This window comes from Cyanistes caeruleus, chromosome 2 (genome assembly GCF_971803275.1).
Source record: "Cyanistes caeruleus chromosome 2, bCyaCae1.hap1.1, whole genome shotgun sequence".
In the NCBI taxonomy this organism is placed as follows: domain Eukaryota; kingdom Metazoa; phylum Chordata; class Aves; order Passeriformes; family Paridae; genus Cyanistes; species Cyanistes caeruleus.
Genome location: NC_141702.1, coordinates 34,557,497 through 34,581,310, shown reverse-complemented (window position 1 = coordinate 34,581,310; position 23,814 = coordinate 34,557,497). Strand labels below are relative to the sequence as shown.

General features: G+C 36.9%; 1 protein-coding gene and 1 long non-coding RNA gene across 8 annotated transcripts in view; one reads left to right on the top strand and one right to left on the bottom strand.

Moving 5' to 3' along the window:
• Positions 1-947: 947 nt before the first annotated feature.
• Positions 948-4,184, bottom strand: LOC147654725 (uncharacterized). The gene is made up of 2 exons (XR_015282524.1): positions 4,110-4,184; positions 948-1,530 (listed from the first exon to the last, which is right to left on the bottom strand). It is a non-coding gene; the product is annotated as an uncharacterized LOC147654725 (long non-coding RNA).
• Positions 4,185-4,368: 184 nt separating this feature from the next.
• Positions 4,369-23,814, top strand: part of CEP162 (centrosomal protein 162) — a 42,372-nt gene continuing 22,926 nt past the window's right edge. Inside the window, exons 1-10 of one of the 7 annotated variants that reach the window (XM_086876454.1) lie at positions 4,773-4,876; positions 5,059-5,192; positions 5,317-5,402; positions 6,235-6,338; positions 10,836-10,974; positions 19,760-19,912; positions 20,169-20,355; positions 21,109-21,158; positions 22,362-22,477; positions 23,436-23,466. In XM_086876454.1, the coding sequence (XP_086732580.1) occupies positions 6,279-6,338; positions 10,836-10,974; positions 19,760-19,912; positions 20,169-20,355; positions 21,109-21,158; positions 22,362-22,477; positions 23,436-23,466 (736 nt within the window). In that variant the 5' untranslated portion in view covers positions 4,773-4,876; positions 5,059-5,192; positions 5,317-5,402; positions 6,235-6,278. Of the gene's footprint in view, positions 4,877-5,058; positions 5,193-5,225; positions 5,403-6,234; positions 6,339-10,835; positions 10,975-15,507; positions 17,095-19,759; positions 19,913-20,168; positions 20,356-21,108; positions 21,159-22,361; positions 22,478-23,435; positions 23,467-23,814 lie in introns of those variants that run through there. The other 6 variants (XM_086876449.1, XM_086876451.1, XM_086876453.1 and 3 more) reach the window with 6 other exon arrangements.

The following is a 23,814-nucleotide window of genomic DNA, read 5'->3' as shown; positions in this document are numbered from 1 at the left end:
ACAGAAAAAAAAAAAAAAAAAAAAGTGGAGCACAGAGAAAGTTCTTCAAACTGCATTTGGAGAGTGACCTAAGATGTGGGAAAGTTGTCTATTGCTTATGTTATTTTTTTCACCCACTTTTGAGTGCTTTGAGGCTACATTTCCCCTGAGTTATGACAGATATTGCCACCCACCTTAGTTCTTCCTGCCTCTGCCCTAACAGAACCTCTTTGTTGTTTTATCTAATCAGATTCAGAGGCCCTGCTAGAGTTGGCTCTTTCAGACTGTTCAAAGCGGTTATATTTCTTATTTCCCAGGCTTCAGAAGAACTAAAAATAACCAAGTGAAAATCTGAAATGCAAAGCTAACATTCCTGCCAGTGTTAAGCAGATATGTTGTCAGGATAAACGAAAGATGTTACAGATCTGAAAAATTCTAATAAATCAGAATACTTAATTTTTCTCTGCAGAATTTTCTGAGTTTGATCTTTCCTAAGCCACCAAGAAATTTTTATAAAAATATTTTCCTTACCTTTTTCTGAACAGAACACATGCAGTGTGTTTTCACACAAAGAGAAAAACTTATTACAAAACTTTCTATATGCAAGGGAGAATATTCAGGGCAGATGAGGGTTTGCAGTTCAAATTATCTCAGGTGGAAACAACCCAAGTTGTTTCTCCAGTCCTACAGAGTAGGTATTGTAAGCATGTTGCCCGATTCCAAGAACTGAGAATTTTCACTGGCAAAGAAGGATCTACGGTAGGCACAGGGCAGCATCATTAGAGTAAATCAAAAGTGCTACAGTTAGTCAAACCAGCCATGTTTGTATCTATGTTTGCATAATAATTTCCTCAGGATTTCTCAAATGCAACAGAAGGAATCTTGCTCTGCTAGCTGGATTACACAGCAGAGCAATGTTCTCCAACAAGTTTATAGAGAATCAGGAAATGAAACAAAAAGCAGCGTTAAGTGTTTGCAAATACACTTTAATCTGAGAGAGTGATAAGCACCTTTAATTATTGACTGCAAACAATCACCTCTTGAATGAATTTTTAATTGCTTACAGTTGCTGGCGATAGGAGAGTTTCCTCTATGATGGTGAAGGATTTATTCCTGCAGCCAGTAATTACAGCAACTTTGCACTCTTCCAGGGAAACTTGGCAGTACAGGGCACAACATTAAGGCAATTAAACATTTACACAAATAAGCCAGAGGGAGGATCCATTTTCAAAAAGCATGAGAAAGAGTGCGTGTCTGCTAACTTCCAGAAAATGGGAAATAGCCAGCAACAGCCCAGCTTCCAAACTCCAAACTTTGTGGCTCTCTTCAAGTGATGCAAGAAGAAATAAGATTTGTGACCAGTCTGAGTCTCTGGAATAATTTGAAACATGACACAGAATTTCTGTTCTAGCTCTCAATCCATGGAGAAAATTCATGATGGAAAAAACCCATACGGTGAGACACTGAGTTCAGGCTACTGTAACTGAATCGACCAAAAATCCAACCCTTGGGATCTGAGGACTTCTTATCAGCAGCAGAACAAAAGGAGACCTGCAGTGAACCAAAAGTGGAAGTATTAAAAATGCTCTTTTAAACTACAATTATACTGATGTGAACTATTTTATAACTAATCCTAATTTAACTACCATTTTCTCCCACATGGAGAGAATCAGTTCCACGTGATTATTTTTGTTTTCTGTGCAATTTCTAGTTATAGAAGGTTTTTCTTTTTTCTGATGTGCATACTGGAAAGGGCTTTTACTGCATCGCCACTTAAGGAAGTCTCATCACAGTGAGCATACACAGAAAATGCAGTTTTAACTTCTTAGTCCACCCCTGTTTGTTTGCTTTTGATTCCGTAGGAAACTGTTAACCCTTAAAAAAACATAACCAAGAATATGGTGAAATATTTATTATCATAATATCATATTTCACATATTTGCAAGTTCAGTACTGAAATACTATCTGATGCAATGCTTCAGCCAAAGTGAATGTGGCAGAGGTTTTTTGGTTTTTATTTGATATCTTTTTCCCCATTGACTTTTATGGACAATACAAAACTGCAATCAGACAACAGAATAGAAGTATAGATATTTTACTCTTTTCAATTTTGCCATCAAACCTTGGAAATTACTACAATAATTCACAAAGACTCATATTTTTCCTGTTTAGCAAGAAAAACATATGTATTATGTGTGCACATCCCACATATTTAAATGAGAAGACAATGATTACAGCAGCAAAATCCGGTTTCATAGTAGTCAATAAAGGCTTCCCACCCACGTGAGCAGAGCCTGAAATTTACCTTATAATTTGGAACTCTGTCCAGCAGGACCAATTTTAGAATTTGCATCCATCCTTCTGCTTTATTAGCACTGCTGCCCAAATTGCCATGTTCCTGGCTGAAATTTATGGCTAGCCCCATTTTTCCATTTTTTTAAATTCTGCTGTTAAGAGCTCTTGAGAAAACTGCTCCAACTGGTTGGCATTAGAAGGAAATGAAAATCTTTTAAGTGGCTATTGTGCATGTTATTTGAATGCTCTAGATGACATTTCAACACCAGGCAATGCCTCCTCTCCACCACAGTCATCAAGAGTGGTTTAGGTTTTTTTCTTTCCCATATGGGCACTGAGGTTTCCAACAGCATTGATCCCTCTGCACATTTTTCTATACTTTGTGCAAGGCGCTTTGAACATATTTCTGCAAACAGAAAAGCTTCAATGTGCAACAGTTTTTTAGCAGCTTGAAGGACCGAGCCCTTGATGTGATTATTTGATCATATATGAAGTAACTCTCATGATCAATGAATGATGTCACAGCTATCGCTTTGAAGTTAACAGTAAAATTTGCATTGGCTTAAATCTGAGCAGGATCAAGGCATGAACCATGACTGGCATTCTTTTAATTAATTTCCATATTTCTTTTTAAATTCTCATGCCTCACTCCATGCATTTTCACGCGACAAGAGAAAAGAGTAAATGCTGGAAATTGATGTTTTCACCATCTGTAGGCTGTCGTGTGTAACAAATTGTTCTAGTATATTAGTTTATGTGGGCATTCTGTCCTTGATCAGCTCCCACATTTCCTACAGACAGCAGCAGAAGCTGCACATAAAGACAAAAAAAAACCACTTTGCAAATGGAAACACAATACTACATCTGCAGACAATAGGCCTGATTGAAAGAAGTGCTGCAGCACCTTTAGCAAAGTAATTCCTATAGACTTGTGTGGAAAATACAGAGCCCATATTTCTTTGCTCCTTTGAATTTAAACTATAATTTATGCTAGCATTAAAAAATCTGGGATACATAAAGGCCATATTGGAAGCTCTGTCTTTATCTCTCAAGCTAACAGGAAATGAGAGGCAGTAATAAGACTTTAACTGGTTTCTCACTTGCAATGAGTATCCAACACTCGTCAAAGAAAACTTCCTTTCAGAATCTTTTCGTTCCAAGTCTGCTGAACAGAGAATCAAAACGCATGTGTGTGTGTGCGTGTGTGTGGACGTGTGTGAACAATGTCCATTTGTATTCTTAAGTGAACTTGTTTTATTTTGCCATTTACTAAATGCTGGCATAAAAATTCCTGAAGCAACGTGACTCTCACAACAAACACAACTGTCAGACCCTCGCTGGAGAGCACATGCAAGCACAAACTGCAATTGTTCTGTGGTTATTTGAGAGGCAGTGGTCAGGGAAACAGGGGTCATTAATTTCCCTGCGTCTTTTAAACATTTCCAGAGATGTGCTAAAATGCACTAAAAGCACAACGGCCGACATCTAAGCCTGAAACATTAGGAAAACTTTCGAAAGGGATTTCTGTGAAAAAGCGAGAAGGGATGCTTTGAATTTGACCCTTGCATTACGGAATGCAACACAATTTTAACTCTTTCCCTGTTGCTTTTCCTACAGATCAGTTGTGCGACCTCTGAAGAAGCTCTTGGGGTCGAGGCGGAAGCAAACCTGCTCTGCCCGTGTGACTGTGTAGCTGCTAAGGGGGGTCGGTCCCCGCTCAGGTGGTGCGAGTGTGACACCAGGCTGGCTGCCGAAGGCTCGGACACGGAAATTCCCTCATGGAAATTCCCCCAGCCCTGTCCGGCCCCGGCCGCTCCGGGACCATCCCCACCCACCGTGCCCAGCCCGCCAGGGGGCGCCGCTCCGCACGCCGGCCGCTTTCGCCGCTGCCGCCCGTCAATGGCGCCCGGGCTCGTCCTCGCCCCCGTCCCCATCCCCTCACGACCCGCGTGTCCCGCGGCGGCCATGCCGCCCGGCCCGTCCCCTCCCGTCCCGCGTGGCCGCCGGGGCCCGCTCCCCCATGATGTGTGTCCCGCGGCGGGGCGGGCAGAGCGGAGCAGAGCGGAGGGAAGCCGGTGCATTTGGCGGAATCACGTGGCGCGGTCCGTGCTGGCGGGCGGGACGGTGGCCGGGAGGGTTTCCCGGGTAACCGCGCCGCCGGCGAGCGGGGCGGCCGTGGCTGAGGGGGGCCCGGCGCGGTGCAGGTACGCGCCCGGCGGCCGGGGCAGCGCTCGGCTCCGAGCCGCGTTCTCTTTCCTCCCCCGCTGCTCCCCGGGGCGCCCGTCGGGCCTTGGAGCCGAGCCCTGCCCGCCCGGCCCGAGCCCCAGCACTGCCGTGCGCCAGCCGTGCGTGTACTCCAGGGAAAGCCGCAGGAGGAGGAGGAAGATCGGGTCACAGCTGGGATGATGAAAAGGTTAGGTGAAATGTGTTAGGCTGTTTAAGCTTTCCTCCACCCCCGTGGTTTAGCCATACATCCTCAAAACTTCCGCTTTTTGCGCTGTGTTGTAGTATATATCCCAACAAGTGCCGCCTTTCTTTTGTGCACAAAGTCATTGGTGAGCCGCCAGGTCTGAAGTTATGGCTGAAAAGTTTATTTGCTAAGGTTAACGTTTGCCTTTGATCTTCTGTTACTGAAATTGTAAACGCGTTTGTTGTCCTTTAAGTTACGTATTGTTAGTTGTTATAAAAGATGTAATTATAAGGCAGGCAGAAGAAAGCCGTCATTCTGATGTAGGAAGAAGTATGGATAGTGTCAGAAGAACCACTTAGTTTTTTTCTTTCAAGGCTAGAATTAAATATTCCCCACTTGCTAAAGTAGCTGGCGCACTTAGTAAATTGCTAAAGCATCCTGCGTTTAACATCAAGTGTTCTTTGATGTGAAAGTATAAAAGGATACTGGATTACGTGTGTCCTGAGAGGTAACATTCTTAATCTCCTTACCATGTTTTCAGAGATATTGTCCAAATGCTTACATAAGGATATCGTGCTTAATTCAGTTCCTGGGCAGTCTGCTATATAACTTTTTTTTTTTAACTGCCAAAGCCAAAGTGTCGGGTGGTCTATGGATGGATAAGGAGTGAAAGCAGGAAACAGTTGTCACAACTCGCCTGTCAAAATCAATTTATTAGGTAGGTAACAGTCCTGTGTACTGAGTGGGCTCCATACCGGGAGAAGTTTTATTTCACGGTAAAAGCACTTTTGCAAATGTTTAGCCCTTTTATGTTTACATCACACTTCTCAGCCTGGAAGATGCTAGTGCAGTTTAATGCTGCCATACATATGCAGTTTTGAAGGCAGCCATATGTGTTGAGCACTGTGATACACAAGAGCTTTGCAGCCTTTTGGTTGTGGGGCATATTTTATACCTGAGAAGTTGATGAAGATTTAGTGGAAGGAGAGTGGGGCTAATGTCATTGGCTTTCTGTGCCTGGGCAGATCAAACCAAATGCTATTCCCTAACCTTAAAAAGATCTACCTTTATTTATTGTTTACTAAATCCAAAGCACAGCAGAGATGATGAAACAAAACTAACAATGCCAGATGTCCCTAGTGTTGGAGAAGAAACATAGAAAGGAATTAAAAGCTCTTAAAATGGAAATACTACTACATTAGATTCTTGTTTGATTATTAACAAAATGCTTAATTGTGGGTTGCTAAGAGAGCTGATTTTTGAAGAAAAATGTAAAGATGCTGAAGTGAATAATATTTTATTTATCCCTCAAAGATTATGTGCTGAAGCTGGTGTTTTGGAAGTATTTTGCTTATCAGGAATTTGCATGATCTAGGTACATTTGCACTGATTGTCTCATTCAGTAAATAGTTTTGTAAGGGATGGGAGAACGCTGTTTGTCATCTCTCAGGTTTTGGATTGGGGTTTTTTTACTTATAGCTCCATTCAAGCAAAGCATTAGATTATGTCAATTTCAGAATGTATTTTATTAACTTTATCTTAAATTTTAGTTTTTAGACTCAGTTGTTTGGAAGGTAAAGTCCAGCTGCAAAATATGGCTTATCGATTTTCAAAGGAAGAATTAGATGAGCAGTTTGAAGAGTTTCTGAAAGAGGTATGTTTGAGAGCAAGGTCACATCTGTATTCTCTATTAAAAAATGGGGGAAATTGAGTATGGAAGAGTATGAAATGTAAGATTCAGCTGTGCTTTCATTGCATAATTAACATTGCTGTCTTATGTATGGGTCTTTTCAAGGTCTCAATTGCTAAGTTAAAGTCATACTATTTTGCTGTATTGAAATCAAGAGAACAGTTTTGTAATTAAATAAACATTTTGTCATTGCCAGGTTGTATCTTCAGAAAGAGCCCTTGGTTCTTGATTTTTGTTTCAGTTTTACTGTTGGTGCTGCTTAGTACCAGAAGCTTCAAATTAATGTATAATTGAAAATTATATAAAAAAAACTCTGCCTGTATATAAACACAAGCTACGTTTTAAAAATTTCTTAATTTTTCTGTGCAATGCTTACTCTCACTGAATTATATTTAAAAATTCTTGTAATAATTAAGCATGTTGTAGTCATTAGAAAATTTGAATTAAAGTCCTTTAATTCCTCACAGTGCTTCATGGTTTTGAAAACTGATGAAATCATGGAAGTCTGTGGGTTCTGACTTAAGCTAAGAATTATCAGACATGATCTAAATGCCCTGACTAGGTATGGTTTTTTTCAATGCAAATAGACAATTAGTAATTTCAGAACTTGCTGTCTTGTCTGTCAGACACACGGTGTGGTACCCCTAAAACACAGATGCTGCTATGTAAGGCCTTTACTAAATTTTTATTCTATATATAAGCATAACTAGTGATGTCAGAGAATATTTCCACTGCTATATGTAATGTATGCTTGAACGTTTTTTAAAGTAAACTGTATTGCAATTTAAATACTTGTGAAAAATAATTTATTTTAACTATGTAACTAAATTAGCACTCTTGAACTCACTGAAATTACTGATGTTAGTAAAATTAGAAAACTAGTCTTTGCATTTCCTTCAATATTCTTTACTTACTGTTGTTACAAAGGGAGTTGCTCTGGGGAAGAGAAAGGAGTTTTATTCTTTTATTTGTTATGCACGTCTGTCAAAATTCTGCGTGTGGTTGCTTCTGGTATTTTATTCCTCATTTGACATGCTCTTCTTCTTCCTCATCTATTACCCACATTAAGAATGCTCATTAAAAAAAAATCCAAGTAACTATTGAATTATTTTAAGCAGCATTTGGAATGTCCCAGAACTTTAACAATTCATGTCTTACTTTTTTTTTTAATAATTTCAATCAAAAACTGTTTACAAACTGCTAATCCCATTATTAAAAATATTCATTGTACTTTTTGCCAGCTAGATACAGACCCAAATAACAATGGCATTATCTACTCTCTGTTATTTTTACACATGCATCTTCTGCTGTGTCCTTCTCCTTGGTTTTCATTTTTCATAAAAAGTGTTTGGCCTTTTAATATTAGAAAGACGGGAAACCGCTGTGCTCCATTTCTTGAAATCTCTCTGTAGGTGATGTTTGTGTTGAGAGTGTCACAGTGGGTGGGGAATGGTAAAATCTGTTTGTTGGTAGTTTGGGGAAGATTTTATATCATTTAAGCAAGTATTTCAAAGAGGAAATGGAGCAGGATTTTTCCCTTCTAAATAATTCTTAATTAATCTGTGTTTGGAGTTGGGCTATGTGTGTATGCGATTAAAACATATAAAGTCAAAAGAAAGACTTTATATACAGCTGGATGATACAGGTTTCATGAGGATTAAACTAAGTCTTTTGGCATATCCACTGAACTTTAAAAGCTATCAGTGGATTTTTTAGACTATTATCATTATACAGAAGGAAAGACAAATGTATAATAACAGTGACTGTATGTAGGATAAATCCTTTTATGATTCCCTCTGCCTGGTTATGCTTATTCCAATCCCTTGCCGTGATAGCCTATTGTCATCCATAATTCTTCCCATTACACTTCCTCGTCCACTGACTGTGTTCCTGAGGTCCATCCACTCCTTACCACCAGTATCTTGTTTTGGCTCACCTACTGTCAGTTGGATTTCCCTTCAGCATCATCTGTCATATTGGTTTAGCTCCAGGTTTTCAGTGTTTGCAGTGTTGGCTGTGATGTTCTCTTGGGAGGTGTAACTTGAGAAATTCTTTCTAATGCATAGTGCTTCAATTAATTGAATTAATTGCCTTTTTTTGATGACCCAAAGTAATGTTGTGAAAAAGCCATTGTCTGCTTTTAGTATTTTCAGTTAACCTTTGTTCTACTTGATATTCATGGATACTTGAGAAGGAAGACTTTCAAAAGGAAAGGCTATACCATCCTTATTAGAATACCTGTAGAATAGTATCTGGAAGAGAAATACCGCACATTAAGCCATGTTTGAGAAACAAGTTTTTATTAAAAGATCAAATAGATGAACATATTATTGTGCAATAAAAGCACATTTTGGAGTAGACTTATTTAATTGAAAAATACTGGTTTCATGAATTAATTAGGACAACTGGTCATGAAAGTCTGAGTGTTTTAAATCAAGTTCTGTAATACCTATCCTTTTTAAGTTCCTTCACATGCAAAGTAGGTGGTAAGCTGACGATGTGCCATGTAGTTGCTCTAGTTCTTAAAACTATCTCTTTCAGCTTTTATTTATGTTGAGATTAAACAACTGACACTTTTTGTGTAAATTTACCTTTTTTCTGAAGGAAGGAAAAAAAATTGGGAAATTTTGCTGTTGAGACAACTGACATGTTGGGAAAAATGCACCAGTATTTTTGTGTCAGCATTTCTTTCCCAGCTGCTGCAGCTTTACTGTCTGCAGTTGACAAGATGGCTGGAAATGGAAAGTTTCCAGAATTTGAGCACAACCTGTGAGTGTTTCAGGTTCTTTAGTTACAAACCCCTAAGGAGTATGAGCATCACTGAAGTTCTGCGTGTACAGCAGAGGATACTGTTGGTTGTAAAAGAAACAGCAAGTGACAACATCAAGCACCTGTCAGTGCTTCCAGCTAGCAGGAGCCAGTCTGACCTTTGAGAACAATGGCACTAGTACTTGTGTTGTGACTAGTGTCAGAAAATTGTTATTTATGAGATATTTATTAGACATCTAAAGCTGTTTTTTTCTACGTCAGAGCCAACCATGAGAAATTGCAATAGATTCTGTTGTCGAGCAGTCTCATAATTTATTAAAATTGTGTTTTATCGGAGTGCAAGACTCAGAGCACTCTTTCTGAGATGTATTGACAGGCATTTAGTTTTCTCTAGTCAAACTGAAAGCTCTAAAGATGTTCTTTATCAGAGATACTAATATTTTATTGCTATTATTTTTTCTTAAATTATAGCTTTATATAATTGACATTTGATTTTTGAATATTCTTGTTAATCCCAGGGAAGCTGAAGGTTTAGTCACATAGGAACGGTAGGTTTCTGTGGCAGTGTATTTAATGTAATAGGAGGTACTGGACTGCAGAGGCTTGTTTTAATAAAACATACCCTTGTGTTATACATGTTCAGTATCCACAATCCTGTTGCCTCTAATATTGGGTTTATACTATCACATTTTCTTATTTGTGACTATTACAAAAGTGAAGCTTTTGAAATTTTCCCATCAGGTGCATTTTGTATGTGAATTCTTTGTTTCTTACCATTTATGGCTTTTCCTAACTCTGTGCATCGTGTTCTTTAAGACAATTTAAGACAATTGGTTTTAACAGCTGTAGCTAAAAATTTAGATAAAAAGTATTTCGTTCCCATTAACCCCAGTTTGCTGCACAAAGAATATGTAGAACATCAGGTTACAGTGCACTAGTTTAATGAATATTTCCTTGTTCAATGTGTGGATAGCTAATTGTGCCTCGAAGTCTGCTGTAGGCCACAAAGAGCATTATTAAAGGAAAAGAGCAGAAGTTAGTTGTTTTTTCATTCCTGTTGCTTTTCAGTAACTTAAATTCATATGGTGTCCATACTCATAGATTTTTATTCTTTTTTCTATTGATTTAAGTAATCAGTCAAAATCAGCATGGATGATTAACACATATGAAAGTTTGATACACAGTTGGGTAGGAATGGCTCTGGCATTTTTATTATATTCCATGAATGCAAACTATAAAATTAATTTCTGAAACCTGATTTGCTGGCAGCTAGAATGTTGCTAGTGCACATTTATTTTTAGAATATTAATAATAATGTTCATGTAAAAAGCAAAGATGAGGCAAAATTGTTTCTGCTCTACTTCATTATCTTCAGGGGTGTAGTCAGAGTTTTAGTTCTCATGTGTCTTAACTAATTGAGAAAGAACTGATTGTGCAGTTCATTTGAACATATATTCTCTGAAGCAGTCAACTTTTAATATATCCAATTCTGGCAGTGGGGTTATTAAAATATGCAGTATTATAGCACATGAATATAGTTATTGTTTCTTAATCAATTTTGTCATGCATATACAAAAAAGACAAACAGTGGGGAGTAATGAGAGGCATCTGGACTCAGAAGTCCAGAATTGAGTGGCTGAAACAATGTAAAAATGTAAAAGCTCTCTTTAATCTTGTATGCAATTGATTCAGTCTCTTTCAGATGATTCACTTGGAAATTCAAAGAAAAAGAGCAGCATGCTTGAGAAATTGGGACAGCCCAGGAAAAAAGAAAAGAAGAAAAAGGATTCAGTGCCATGGTGGTTATCTGAAGAAGATTTGGATGATGGTGGTAAATTTACAGTTTTGCAATGTTTTGGCCACAGGGGGTCAGGCTAGTTCTTTCTCCTACTGCGTGTTAGGCCTGGTTTCAGATTAAGCTGATGCCACTCAAGTGTTTTAGAATGTTACAGTGCAAGTTTGTAAAGCATAAAAGTCAAATAGAATTGTATTTTTTTTTAATGGTTCATATTCAAGCTCTGTGCAAGCTGTCTGTTGGATTTTTTTCTGTAGCTTTTGAGTTAATAAAACTTGTAAAAAATGAGCACATTATAAATAGTAAAATAATTAGAAAATATAACTTATGAACTCTGCAGAAATATTGGTATATGTGTTTTGTAGCCAACCTGTTCTTTATACTGACTTTTTATAGCTTTCTGTTTTCAAAACTGTTGTGGAAAAATAACAATTTGTATAAACATATGCTAACTGCAACATTTGTAGTAGGTTGGAAAAGCACAGAAAATCTTTTCAACACCAGCTGAATCCAAGATATATTTCTTCAGTATTCTCAACATTTCCCTTGCCAAGAACCCTGGCTCAAGGCAAAATTGGCTGTGATGACATGGTTGCTGGTTCAGAATTGACACGGCCGCATAGTTCTGGAAGAAAATATATAATCGATTGCAAGCTTTCCACCTCTATTTTTTTAATTTCTACATTGTCTTCTTGTTGGGTAGTAAAGCCTGTGAGTAGTGAGCTTCCACAGGGTGATTGCCTCCTCTCTTCTTGCAGTAACTAGTGGTATCTTAATTTTTGTATTAATTTCAAGTGGATCTTAACAGAAAGTTACAAAATCAATTTTTCATCTGACAGAGTTAAAATACTCCTGGTAGTCTCAGATTTTAAGACTAGCTGTATCCTGTCAGTGTTGTCTTAGTGAGGAGTCAAATCCTAGTCAGCAGTTGTACCATTCAGGCTTTATCCTAATAGGTGGTAGCTGGACTTCTTATCTGTCTGCAGCCTTTTAAGATGTTAATGTAAAACTCAGATGGATATGAGAAAGTTCTTATCAGGTGGTTGTGAGATATGATGATTTCCTTACCTTCAAATAATGTAAGGATGGAGTGTTCTTGCTGTGCAATGTGAGAATTAAGAGGTTAACATGACCTCATTTTTCTTCATACTGTCATAGAAAATTTTCTGGTGACTAGAAGTTCAGCATGCTTCCATAGTTTTTCTGAGATGCTTGAGGCAGCCTAACTTTGATGCTTCTTATGGTAGAAAATACAATGGAATAGATTCCTAAAGGGCAGGGAGATTACAAGTTTTATAGAACAGTGCCTGTGTGGTTTAAATAAATTTCAAAACAGAATCATAAGAAACAATGTGATTATATCAAGGTGTTCCATCTAAACTATTTCCACCATTATCATTTTTAAAATTAAGAATATCTTCTCAGCTGTGCATGTTAACTAAAGTTAAAGCTATTAAAACTGAAACAAACTAGATCTACAATTTACTGATGTATGAAATATATCATAAACTTTTCAAGGTCTCTCTTAAGAAAATATTCTCATTTAACAGAAAGGCATTCAGAAGGTGAGCCTACCCAGTTCTTCCAGTATGGAATCAATTTACATGCAAAAGAAGCTAGCCTATTCATATTCATGCTGTTAATGAGGGGCTGGTTTTATTTTTTTTTTTTGGAGAGAGTTGAAAGTAATCTCTATGTAATGCATTTTTACTCCAAGATCCAACATCTTGGCAGCTGGACATAACAAAACTGAGAACATAGGAGTGTACACCAAACGTGCCAGGTCTGTGCAAAGAATTCTTCCCTGAGCACGATTTTTGCCAGACAAATTATCAGTTTTATTTCATTTACTGCTCTGTCACCACTCTGCATAGAATACCCCACTCATGGAGGAGTTACAATAAGCCATATCCCTCCTACTGCTTTAATATTGCCAAGCAGAGGGGCCTTTAATTCCTACTAGAAAGTTTTCCTCTTTCTGTCTTGGCAAGAGGGTGGTAACTCCATGGCATGAAGTGGATTTCCTGGTTTTGTCATCCCATGAGGAAAGGGCTATATTTGTCACTCTGGACACTTGCAAATAGTTGCAGTTGCAGTTTTGTAGTTGTAAAATGTGTGCTGTGATGAATGCCTTTCTGCAAGATAGCATCTAGTTGTAGTGCAATTAACCTAGAGTCAAAAGAGAGCCATTTGCAGAGACCACCTTGGCCACCTTTGGGATAAATTGAGTTTTTCTCTGCAGTTTTATGTGGCTATAATTTCAGTTCATGTAGATGGATTTGTGGTGTCCTAAAATGACAGGTCAGGTGAATGTAAGGCATTCAGTGTGGATAGGCTTCCAGAACTGCTCATATTTTCCTGTATCTCTGTTTTGCCATGTATAATATTCACAGTGTGTGTATGTTGTGTAGTGTATTGCTCAGACCTCTTAAAAGTAGATGATGGCACAGCAGCATTGCAGTGTAAGTTACTGCACTGGATGACTGAGATGATGATGATTCAGACTTGTAGTTTTTTGTAAGGTTATATGTAAGCATCCCCTAAATAGCAAAATCATTTCCTATGGGAGTAAATAATAACACTGCTGTGATACTAACAAACATGAAAATAAGCTAAATTCAGTTTTTGGAAAGTATAATGTCAGCATGCTTCAAAATTTTGTGGAGATCTTTCTGTGTCCTTCTAGGCTTGAAACGTCATGTTGGTTGCAGATAGGACATAATCAGTAGACTGTCAGATAATAGAAGCAGTATTTTTTAAGTTGTTTTATCGTCACGAATCAAACATGATTATACAAAGTAAATGCAAAATAAATGCATAAATCTTACCTTCACCCAGAGTGTGGCACTGCATTAATTACAAATGCATGTTCCATATGTATAAGTTGATGTCTTTGGGTGTGTGTAGAGATAATGTTATGTGAAGAAAGCCTGAATAGTTAGTTTGTGTAATACACCAAGCTGATATGTTGCTTGCAGTTTGAGGTTTTGATTTTGAGTTACTTCATTATCATGCTTTCTTGAAAGACAAAGAGAATAAGATTAAATATGTTACAAAAACGCTCTGCACTTACTTCTTGCCTGGTTTGTGTTTTTTGCCAAGGCATCTTGTTACAGAAGTGCCAAAAAATAGGCAGAGAGTTAAATTAATAGCCTGTTTTGCTGAGAAGTATAAAATACACTTTAAAGTAATTCCACTAGTTATTCTAGGTATGTTTAAACTATTTGTTCTTCAGCTTTAAACAAATGTTCAAATTACGATTCAAGACACTGTCTCCCATATTGAACAAGTTAGAGACCTGGGTAATGTCCTTTCTACTTGCTTTTGTCACTTAAATTGGATACTGAGAATTTCTGTCCTGTCTTGCTTGCATGTCTGTTTCTGCTGTTTGTCTTTTCAAGATTTTCAAATAAAATTTGTTAAAGTGAGAAAAGAGAAGAAACTGACAGAAAGCCATTCCGAAGTAGTGGAAAATACTGAACAAAGGAGTCCCCATTCAGATTCCCAGTCTGGTATTTGATTAAATGTGTTTTGATATATTTATTCAGTATCAACCTTGTATTACTAGTATATTTCCTATAGAAAATCCTTAGCAAACTGTCCATTTGACCAAGCTGCCACATACTTCTATTATTTTCAGAAGAAACTAATAATTGTGTGAACTTGTGCTCAGTTGTTGTAGCATCATATATCACTACATATAGTGATGTAGTAGGACAGACAGTATTGAATGTCAGCCTGGGGAAAGGGGGAAATAACTTTGAAAATCAGTACAAAAAGCTCTCACCTGTACTAAGTGCGTGTTCAGTAAATAGAAAGTCTCTTACACTTCCTGCATTTCATACTCAATAAATATTAAAATTCATTGTTCTGCTAGTTTAATTTCAAAGACAACAGTCAGATAAGCATTTTACTTATTTTCTACTGATATGGTTCTTTTCCCTTTGCTGATGACTGTGCTGTTTTGTGCATTCTGCCCCTGGAATGGAAACAGCAGTTGGTATAAGTGAAAAACTTAAACTTTAATCTGCAGGATTATTTTAGTCAGTATAACTTTAGATTCAGCATTTTATGTGAGTCATTTTATATTATCTGAAAAGAAACTCCAGCAAGTAAGTGGGAATTATAATTATTGATCTGTTAAATACTTCTGTATAAAATATAACATCAATTAACTTGTCCTGCTTTAAGCATGGCACTGGTGTTAAATTCAAGCAGATCAGTAATATTTTGGAAAGTCATGACAATGAAATATTTGGCACTTGGTCTTTGGATCATGTTGGTGATCTAGTTTGTAGACTATAGAACATCTCCCTGTGTTAGTTTTCTAGAGTGTATATGCAGCTCTAGAAAATGTATGTGCATGTTTTCATAAGCCTTATTTGCATAGAATGGCTGTAAAGCATCTCGGTCTGGGAGATAAATACTAAAAATTGATTTATTCCTCAAGTTAGGTGAAATATGAGCAATATTCATAGTTATATCTGTATATCTGTAGTTATTTCAAATTACTGTTTTAAAAGGTATCAGGTGTTTGCATTATTTACAACAGATAGTACGTTGTTAACACTTCTAGCTTACCAGTAAATGTAGGAGAATATAGATCTAGAGAAGTAGTGCCTTGCTAGTGAACTTGCACATCAGTTGAGGGAATAAAGGACCTATGAATTGTATCAGAATGGATTTAATACCATTTCTCTCCTTGCTGCACCAGCTTCCTTTAGTTATCTTGGATGTATGAGCTGTATGGTGTTCTGGTCACATATCCCTATACTCTTCTATACTGTTCTAAATAGCAAGAGTATTTGGCTTGATGTCCTAGACTACTCTCTCTTGTGTCAAGGTAAACTCAAAAGACTCATAACTGAGAGTTTTATCTGAATTATTCAGTTTTGAAGCCTCTTCCACCATGACAATTTCAACATGGCAAAATCTAACCCTGAGCATCTGGCTAGCCTAAGGTGTATAAAAGCTGTTGTGCAGGAGTCCAGAGGAGGCCACTAGGATAGTTAGAGGGGTGGAGGACCTTTAGTATGAGGAAAGGCTGAGAGAATTTGGTATGTTAAGCCTAAAAAAGAGAAGACTTCAGGGTGATCTAAATGTGCCCTTGCAGTACATGAAGGGAGTCTGCAAGAAAAATTGAGAGAGACTTTTGACAACAGCATGTAGTGACAGGACAAGGGGGAATGGTATCACTCTAAAAGAGAGTGGCTTCAGGTATTAGGAGGAAGTTCTTTCCTGTGAGAGTGGTGAGGCACTGAACAGGTTGCTCAGAGAAGTTGTGGATGCCCCATCCCTGGAAGTGTTCAAGGCCAGATTGGATGGGGCTCTGAGCAACCTGGTCTAGTGAAAGGCATCTGTGCCCATGGCAGGGGCATTGGAACTGAATAATCTTTAAGGTCCCTTCCAACCCAAACCATTCTATGACTCTTTGATCATGAGAGCAGTTTTCAGCATAGGTGCTGTTATCTAAAAGTTAATTCTGCTAATGTGAATGGAAGGCATTTGTTGTATTTACTGCTGAGCAAGTCCCCACAAGGGTTTGAGCAAACAAATGCAGTTCTTATATCTGACAGTGATAAAGACAGTAGTAATTTATACTTATGTACCTATGTGTCCCCACTTTTCTTTGAACCAGTCTAGATGCTTTCTTTCAAACCTTGTAGTAACCTTTTACTGTTGAAATCGTTTTACTAGTTTTCTCTGTTTTCAGGTCATTTATTGAGCTCCTAGAACAGTGTAATTGAATACAAATTGAATATACGTGGATCAAGAATCTTTTTTAAAATAAAAAAAAAAGGATGGGAAAGAGTAGTTCTATTTCCAGAAGTTAAAAGTATTAACTTTAGTTTTTATTTATAGGTAAAAAATTAGAGGTAATTCAATGTATAAGAAACTGAACTGTGTTACTTTTTCAGAAGCGTCACTTTCAAGTCTCACATCTCATTCTTCTCTTTATTCCCTGTCCACTATGCATTAAAATTTGTAATGTTTATATACACTTATAAGTAGTTCCCTCTAAATCTTCAAGTGCATCTCGCAGCAAGGCTTTGTCTAAGTCCAAAATGTTGGAAAAATTTCATAAGGACAAGAAAGGTTCATCCTTAAACAAAGAAGAAGGAGCCCTCACTTCTGACAGTCCACACAATTCTGAGGGTAACAAATTTTCTGTATTTTATAAGGTACTAAAAAGGTAAAATGACTCAATTCTTAGAGACTTGGTCAAATTAGGAAAAAATAAGTTACTTTTTGAAGTAGATGGTTATCATCAGTTTGAGTCCTTTGTATTTATGTTTTTAAATGTTTCTAAGCAAGTGTGGTAGGTAGAAATATTCTTCAAAGTGAAACTCAGGTTCTTATTTTAATTAATTTCAAGTGGCTGTACTTTAAAATATAAACCATATATCTTTAGCCTTAAAAAGTATTGCATATAAACATACAAGTAATGAAATCATTTCATTCAAGATGACTAAGAAGCTTTTAAGAGAAGTAACAAATACCCTCTCCACAAAAACAGTTCTCGCTAGTCTCACTGAAATCTGTGGGACTGTTCAAACAGCCAGAAACATGGTGAAGAGACTGTTAAATCCATATGAGGCTATTTTCTCCAAGTTTGATATCTCAGAGTTTGGATTGTGTAGGGCAAGAGAAAACAAATATTCTTGCCTTCAGTAGCAAATGGGGGTATGCCTGGGTGTTGAGAGTGGCAAAGTTGCAAAGTTTAATGGCTGCAGAAGCAGTATTTGATTTTCAGATTATTATGGAAGGTGCTTTATAAAAAAACCTCTGATTTGACTCAAAAATACTGACTAGCAAAATATTTTAAAATTATTAGATAGTTTACATAAACCCTGTGAAGCCTTCAAGATCAATGTACATCTGCTGAGAAATTTCACTGGATATGACATGATTTAGATAAAAAAACCACAGGAAAATACTTTTTTTAACCTTTTGTTCTATTAAGCATTCTAACTGGGTTTTTTACTGTTGTATAATCCCTTCTCCTTTCTTGCAAATCTCTGCATAGGAGGTCAGTTGCAATTAGCATTTGATTCTGCTATTATATTCTCAATCAAAAATAGGGTGTTGGAGGTCTGGTGAGATTACAGCTAATAGCATACTAGCTTGTGACCCATCTGCAAACAGACTTCTATTTGCTGCCTTGATAACTAGAATAGAGTGCCATCTGCCATCTGAGTAAATTACTTCAAATTACTGCATTCAGCTACCTGAGAAATGGGCTATTTGTAGTTTTGTACTTCTGTTCAGCGCTTTGAGCTTTCCATTTTCTACCTTTCAATGTAGCAATATATATTTATTTAGGTATTAAATTTCTATACATGTGGAGCTTGACTTTTAGACAATGTCTCTGACATTTATTTGTTGCATGTAAGGCAGGTCATTCAGAGCTCTCTGTTGAAGACAGAGCTGGAGTTAGATACAGTAATGTGGATTTCCAAGATGTGGAGTCTTAGGCACTTAGCCTCCCAATAAGATGTGCAATGGCAATTTGTCATTAAAATCAAGAAAATAAACCTAGTCTGCTTTTTAAAAAGGAGGCTCTTAAAATTGGCATGAACATGCTGAGGGCTGCCTGGTAGGGAGGGAAAAGGGGTTGAGACTCCTACTTTCCCACCTTCCCACACCCTAAATGCATTTTCAGTACCAAGGGGAAAGGATTTTCCATTGTCATGATGTAGGCAATTATGGCATGTTTAAATGGGATTTGTATGGGCCTGTGTAGAGAACAGAGGAAGATCCTGCAGCTGAAGCACTTGGTCAGCACATGGAAGACTGATTTAGTGTTATTGATGTATGGATCTCCTGTAGTCTCCTGCAGCAGGAAATGAGCTGTTGTCAGTGTCTTCACTCCTTCTGGTGTGTTCAGTACAAGGACACAGCTACAGTCTGAACATCATGTGGCCAGGCAGAACAAAAAATTCTGAGTGTTACCAACTGACAATTCATGTCAGAAAAGACAGACTTAGTTTCTGTTCCCTTCTGTGAGAACTGTTAAATAATTTCATTGTCATTTCATAAAAAGCATAAGCATTTTTTCTCCTATCCCTTCTCCAACGAGATCTTACTCAGAATCTAAGTATAAACGTGTGTGCTTTGCATGCAGGCGCACAGGAGTTTTTGAACTAGGAATGTCCTGCAATATATGGCTTTTAATCTTCCATGGGGAAGTAGATATGGCAGCATTCTGCCTGAAAGCCACCATACAATTGTTAAGGTGATGTTGAACCCTCACAACACTGAAATTACAATTAGGAGAGCAACTACAAGTTGTAGTTGCATAAATGTAGAGAATAGAAGAACTGGGTGTTCATCAGTGACTTTTAAGAGACTTTGATTTCTATTTTTTCCTTATAACCTTTAAGCAACAATTGAAATGCACTTGCTAAGCCAATGGCTTAGGAAGTTTAAAAAAATCTGTGGTGATCTGAGATAGCAGATCAAATACAATTAACTGGGGTTTAAGAAAGAAATGCCAATTTCTGTATAGGGTCTATGTGTGAGATTGCCTTTCATGAGTAATGTGATGGTAACTCAGATTTTGCAGTTGACTCATGCTGAACTTTAGGTATGTGTGCAAATACAAAGAATTGGAAGATAATGTTTATAATAGCTTAATTAATTAAACAAGATTTACTTATAGAATTAGTGGAAATTAGGTGAATGTGACACGTGAGACTGCATGTCTTTGCAATTGCAATGTGAGATTAAAACTGGTGGTTCTGGAAGGAGACTAGAAGACTGATGTGTCATACAAATAGCTTTTGGGTGGTAGTCAAGAATATTGCAACTTTTTTCCTAGGAGCGCTTGAAGCCAGTGGAAATTTTGTCAAGATGCGGAACGCTTCACAGCCTGTGGGAGAAAGTCATGAAAATATGGATGTGGAAAAGATGCAGCTTCAGAAAAGTAATGGAGATGCCATCTCTTTGAGTAGAGACAGCTTGGAAACAAATGGTGAGAACTGAGAGCCCAACCATTTCATTGAGTTAACTAGATCTAAATAAGTTACTATTAAAAGCAGTTTAATTCATTTCTAGATGGGATTCTTCATTTCTGTCAGCTGTGTCATGAACTGAAGTCTTCTAGTACTTGTTTGTGATGATTTGATGCCATTAATATTTTACAAGTCTATCTGTAGTTGTTAACTATTATGGCTATTCTGTGTGGACATACAGCAAAGACACAGTTTATTCTCTTTTTTGAAATTTAGATTCAGTTTTAGCTTCTGGGCCTAATCAAAATATCATGGGAGTTGGATTGGATACCTTGGAAGAACAAGAAGAAAAAGAGATCTTCTTTGCCAAGCTAGAACAAGAAGCTTCCTCTACTATTGATTATTCAAGATTAAATAAAGAGCTGGATTCCAATGATTCTGTCATACTAGCACCATTTATACGGTAATTTAGAGGGAAGAAAAGTTGTAATTCAGTATTAATAACAACATTCCTAATTGTAAGGAATAACTAAATGAAGAGGTAACGATAATAACAAGGAAATGGATCAGGAAAGATTCTGTGTCCCTTTAGACATGATATTACAAATTAATCTAGAGGAAAGATACTTACTCTTCATAGACTAGGGCAACCCATTTATAATCAGTAACATGAAAATAAGTCCAAACATCTGTGAGAGAAATGGATGAGGGGAATTTCAGGCTGCAGTTGCTGAAAATGCTGAGTTCAGAGGCAACTTCTGATACGAAAAGAGTTGGAGTGGCAGAATTCTGGAAAGCTCTAGATAAGGACAAAAATTTTGTTTTATGGGAAAAGGGGAAAGAAAGGGGAGGTGGGTGGATGTTAAATTTATGTATCCAGAATGACACAGTCAGAACAGGAGGCAACCCTTGATGATAAAAATACTGTTTGAGAAATTAGTGTAAATGTTGCAGAGGATGCAGAAGGGGAGTGGTTTTAAGAGTTAGATTGAGATTTTTAGCTGGGAAATACTTTAATTTAATAATTGCTGACACTTTACCACTTTTCTTACCTTTGATTTAATTCTTTGGACAAATTACAATTTTTTGTTTTATTACTGATTTTAAGAAGCATCAGCATGTAGAGTTTCAAGAAAAAAAGTATTATTTTATTTTAAAGTATTAAAAGTTTATTTGCAGTGCAAAAAGAGAGTAGAATTTTCAATTTATTTCTCAGAAATGAAAAAGCTGAAAATGAAGAAGAATCTGCACATGAAGAGAAATGTGGTAATACAATCTTTTCTTTTACCTGTAGTTCTTATATCAGCCTTTTACGCTGTCCTTGTGTTATGACTGTGCAGCTGTTATTCATACAGAGAGGTTAAGGGGTTTACTTTTGCTTCTGTGCTTTTTCTTTTCTTAAGTGGATTTTTAATCTATTGTAAACCAAAAGACAAAAAAAAAAGGAAAGGAAAGAAAAAAGCAGTAAACACCCTGCATCAATCATAAATGGAAAAAAAAGAAACCAAAAAAACTCGGCTGTTGAAGTTTGATTTAATGTTTCATTTACTCCAGTACCTTAATTGTCATCTGTATTTTTGTGCCATCTTCTCATGCCTGAGTTTAATCTCTGTAATCTGCAGTATTTTTGCTTTTTTTTTTTTTTTTATGTTATGTCTCTTTATTTCATACTTCATTGCTGGCATGTAATAGAGTGTATTCATGTAATTTAATGGATTGTATTTTCAAATTTATATATTTAGCTGAACTTTTGACAGGTTCTGTTGCTAAGCTTGAATTTCCCAGCATAAGGATGATGTATTTGTAAACCATAAACACATAAAGAACACATTACTGAACCAGTGTTTTGCAAGGGTTCTAGGTTTAAGTGTTACAGATGATGCAGACACTGGAGCCTGTAACCACAGGAGCTGAGAGGGAAAGATACAGCAAAAGAGAAGTGAAAATTGTGAAAGGATCTAGGTAACTGTAAGAAAAGCCTTAAGCTTGCTTGTAAAGTTCATTCTCTGACACACTTGGTTTTAAAGAGTGCTTATTCTTGAGACTGGCTTTTGACCCACCAAAACAGGTCATAAGAATCCAAATTACAGATTCTGAGCCTCAAAACTGCTGGAGTTGTCAAAGTGAATGCACAGAGTACTTTATCTGCAGGGCTGGAATTGCATCATTACACCTCTAGGTGAGAGAGAGTAATTGAATAAAAGGGGTCAGTTCAAGTGCACCTTAAGGAGATGAAGTATATCTGATCATAAGGCACACATCCTTTGAATTTAGAGGTATTATGTGTGACTTCAACTGTAGTTTTTGTACCACACTCAGTTTTGGAAACTTCCTGTTGCCCTTATAAAAGGACTAACATTAGCAGTGGCTGTCCTTAGATGAGGCATTGGGGAAAAGGAAATAGCTGTCTCTTACTACTTTATCTTCCTTGAATATTCATTCTATTTGATGTTTATTTTGCTCTTTTAGGTAGCTACAGTGAAGATTTTGAAGAAGAAACAGATACTAATTCTGCCCATAAAACTGAGGGAGATCAGGTGAATCAAAAAGCCGTGTCAGAAGTTGATTTAAGTCCTCAAGAACAGGTATAGCTTGCTAAATGTCTCTATTACTTGCAGGAATTTTAAAAGCTCTGTAATATGTAACTAAATATAGTAAATCTTTATATGATACATACTGTCAGAAAGAATATAGTGACCCTCAGACTATATCTTTCTATTAAGGATATGCACTTTCCTGTGTGAATGATATGATAGATCATAGAAAGGGTTAAGTTCTTAGCAGGGTTTTCTGCTTACTCCTCCTTTGAGTTGAGAAATGAGGGTGGAAGTGCACAAATGATGAGCTCAGGTGGAAACTCAGCCTCAGAATGGCTAGTGATTAATCTCTCAGAGCTATTAAGGTGCAAGTGACACAGACTACTGGAAGTAATTCTGTACAGAGGAGGACAGAGGACCCAAAAATCTTCACTGTATGAGCTGTGAGGGCACAGCTGGCTTAGTCAGGTGTTGTGATGTGTAGCACATGTGGTAGGAGCACATAGGTGCATCCCTGGAGCACATGTTCAGATTAGGGTTTTTTTTTGAAAAGAAATTTATAGAGCACCATGTACTCATTTTCACTAGGTAAACTTATTTGGTTTTTAGTTCTTTTTAAGTAAATTTCTTAGAGTGGTATATCTAATAAATGTTTGAAATGTTAGAACAGAATTGTAAATAATGTGTTTGCTGCTACTTTCTTTTCTCAAATTACAATGAAAGAAAATCAGAAAGCTGCAAAAATGCTCCTCTATGCAGAGGAGCATTTAATTTCTATTCTCTTGTGAAAAGGTTTATAGAGTACAGGATGTTGTGAACTTTTTGGCGTCCCAGGAAGGGTTTCAGAGAAGTGCCTATTCTTGGAGAATGAATAACTGCTTAGTTCTAAGTTCAAAAAACTGTTTTTAGGTATTGGACCAACTTCTAAAGTTTGTCCAATTTCTTTTTTTCCCCTGATGTTCAAGAAGTAATTGTTTGGGGTTTTTGTTTTGTTTTTTTTTGTTAGGAAGAAGCAAACACTGGCATGCTGGCTAAAGGTAAAATATAAACTTTGATCCGTAGAAGAAGATTAAATGTAACTTTTTGAAACCTGCTTACTTTATTTTTACTATTTTGGTATTTCTCACCTTATTATATTGTGTTCTAATGAAAATATGTTGAATTGAAATAGTTAAAATAATCTACTTTTAACACTTAAAGGTGATTATCAATGTACTTTTATAATTATTGCATCTCCTCAGAACTCAAATTTGTAATCAGAGTTCATTTGTTTTCCATTAATGGCGATAAAATAATCTACATAGTATTTTTTGTATGCTTAAGACATCAAGATAAGCTCTGGTATACTTTTAATTCCAATGTGATGAAGTATAAATAAGATTTGT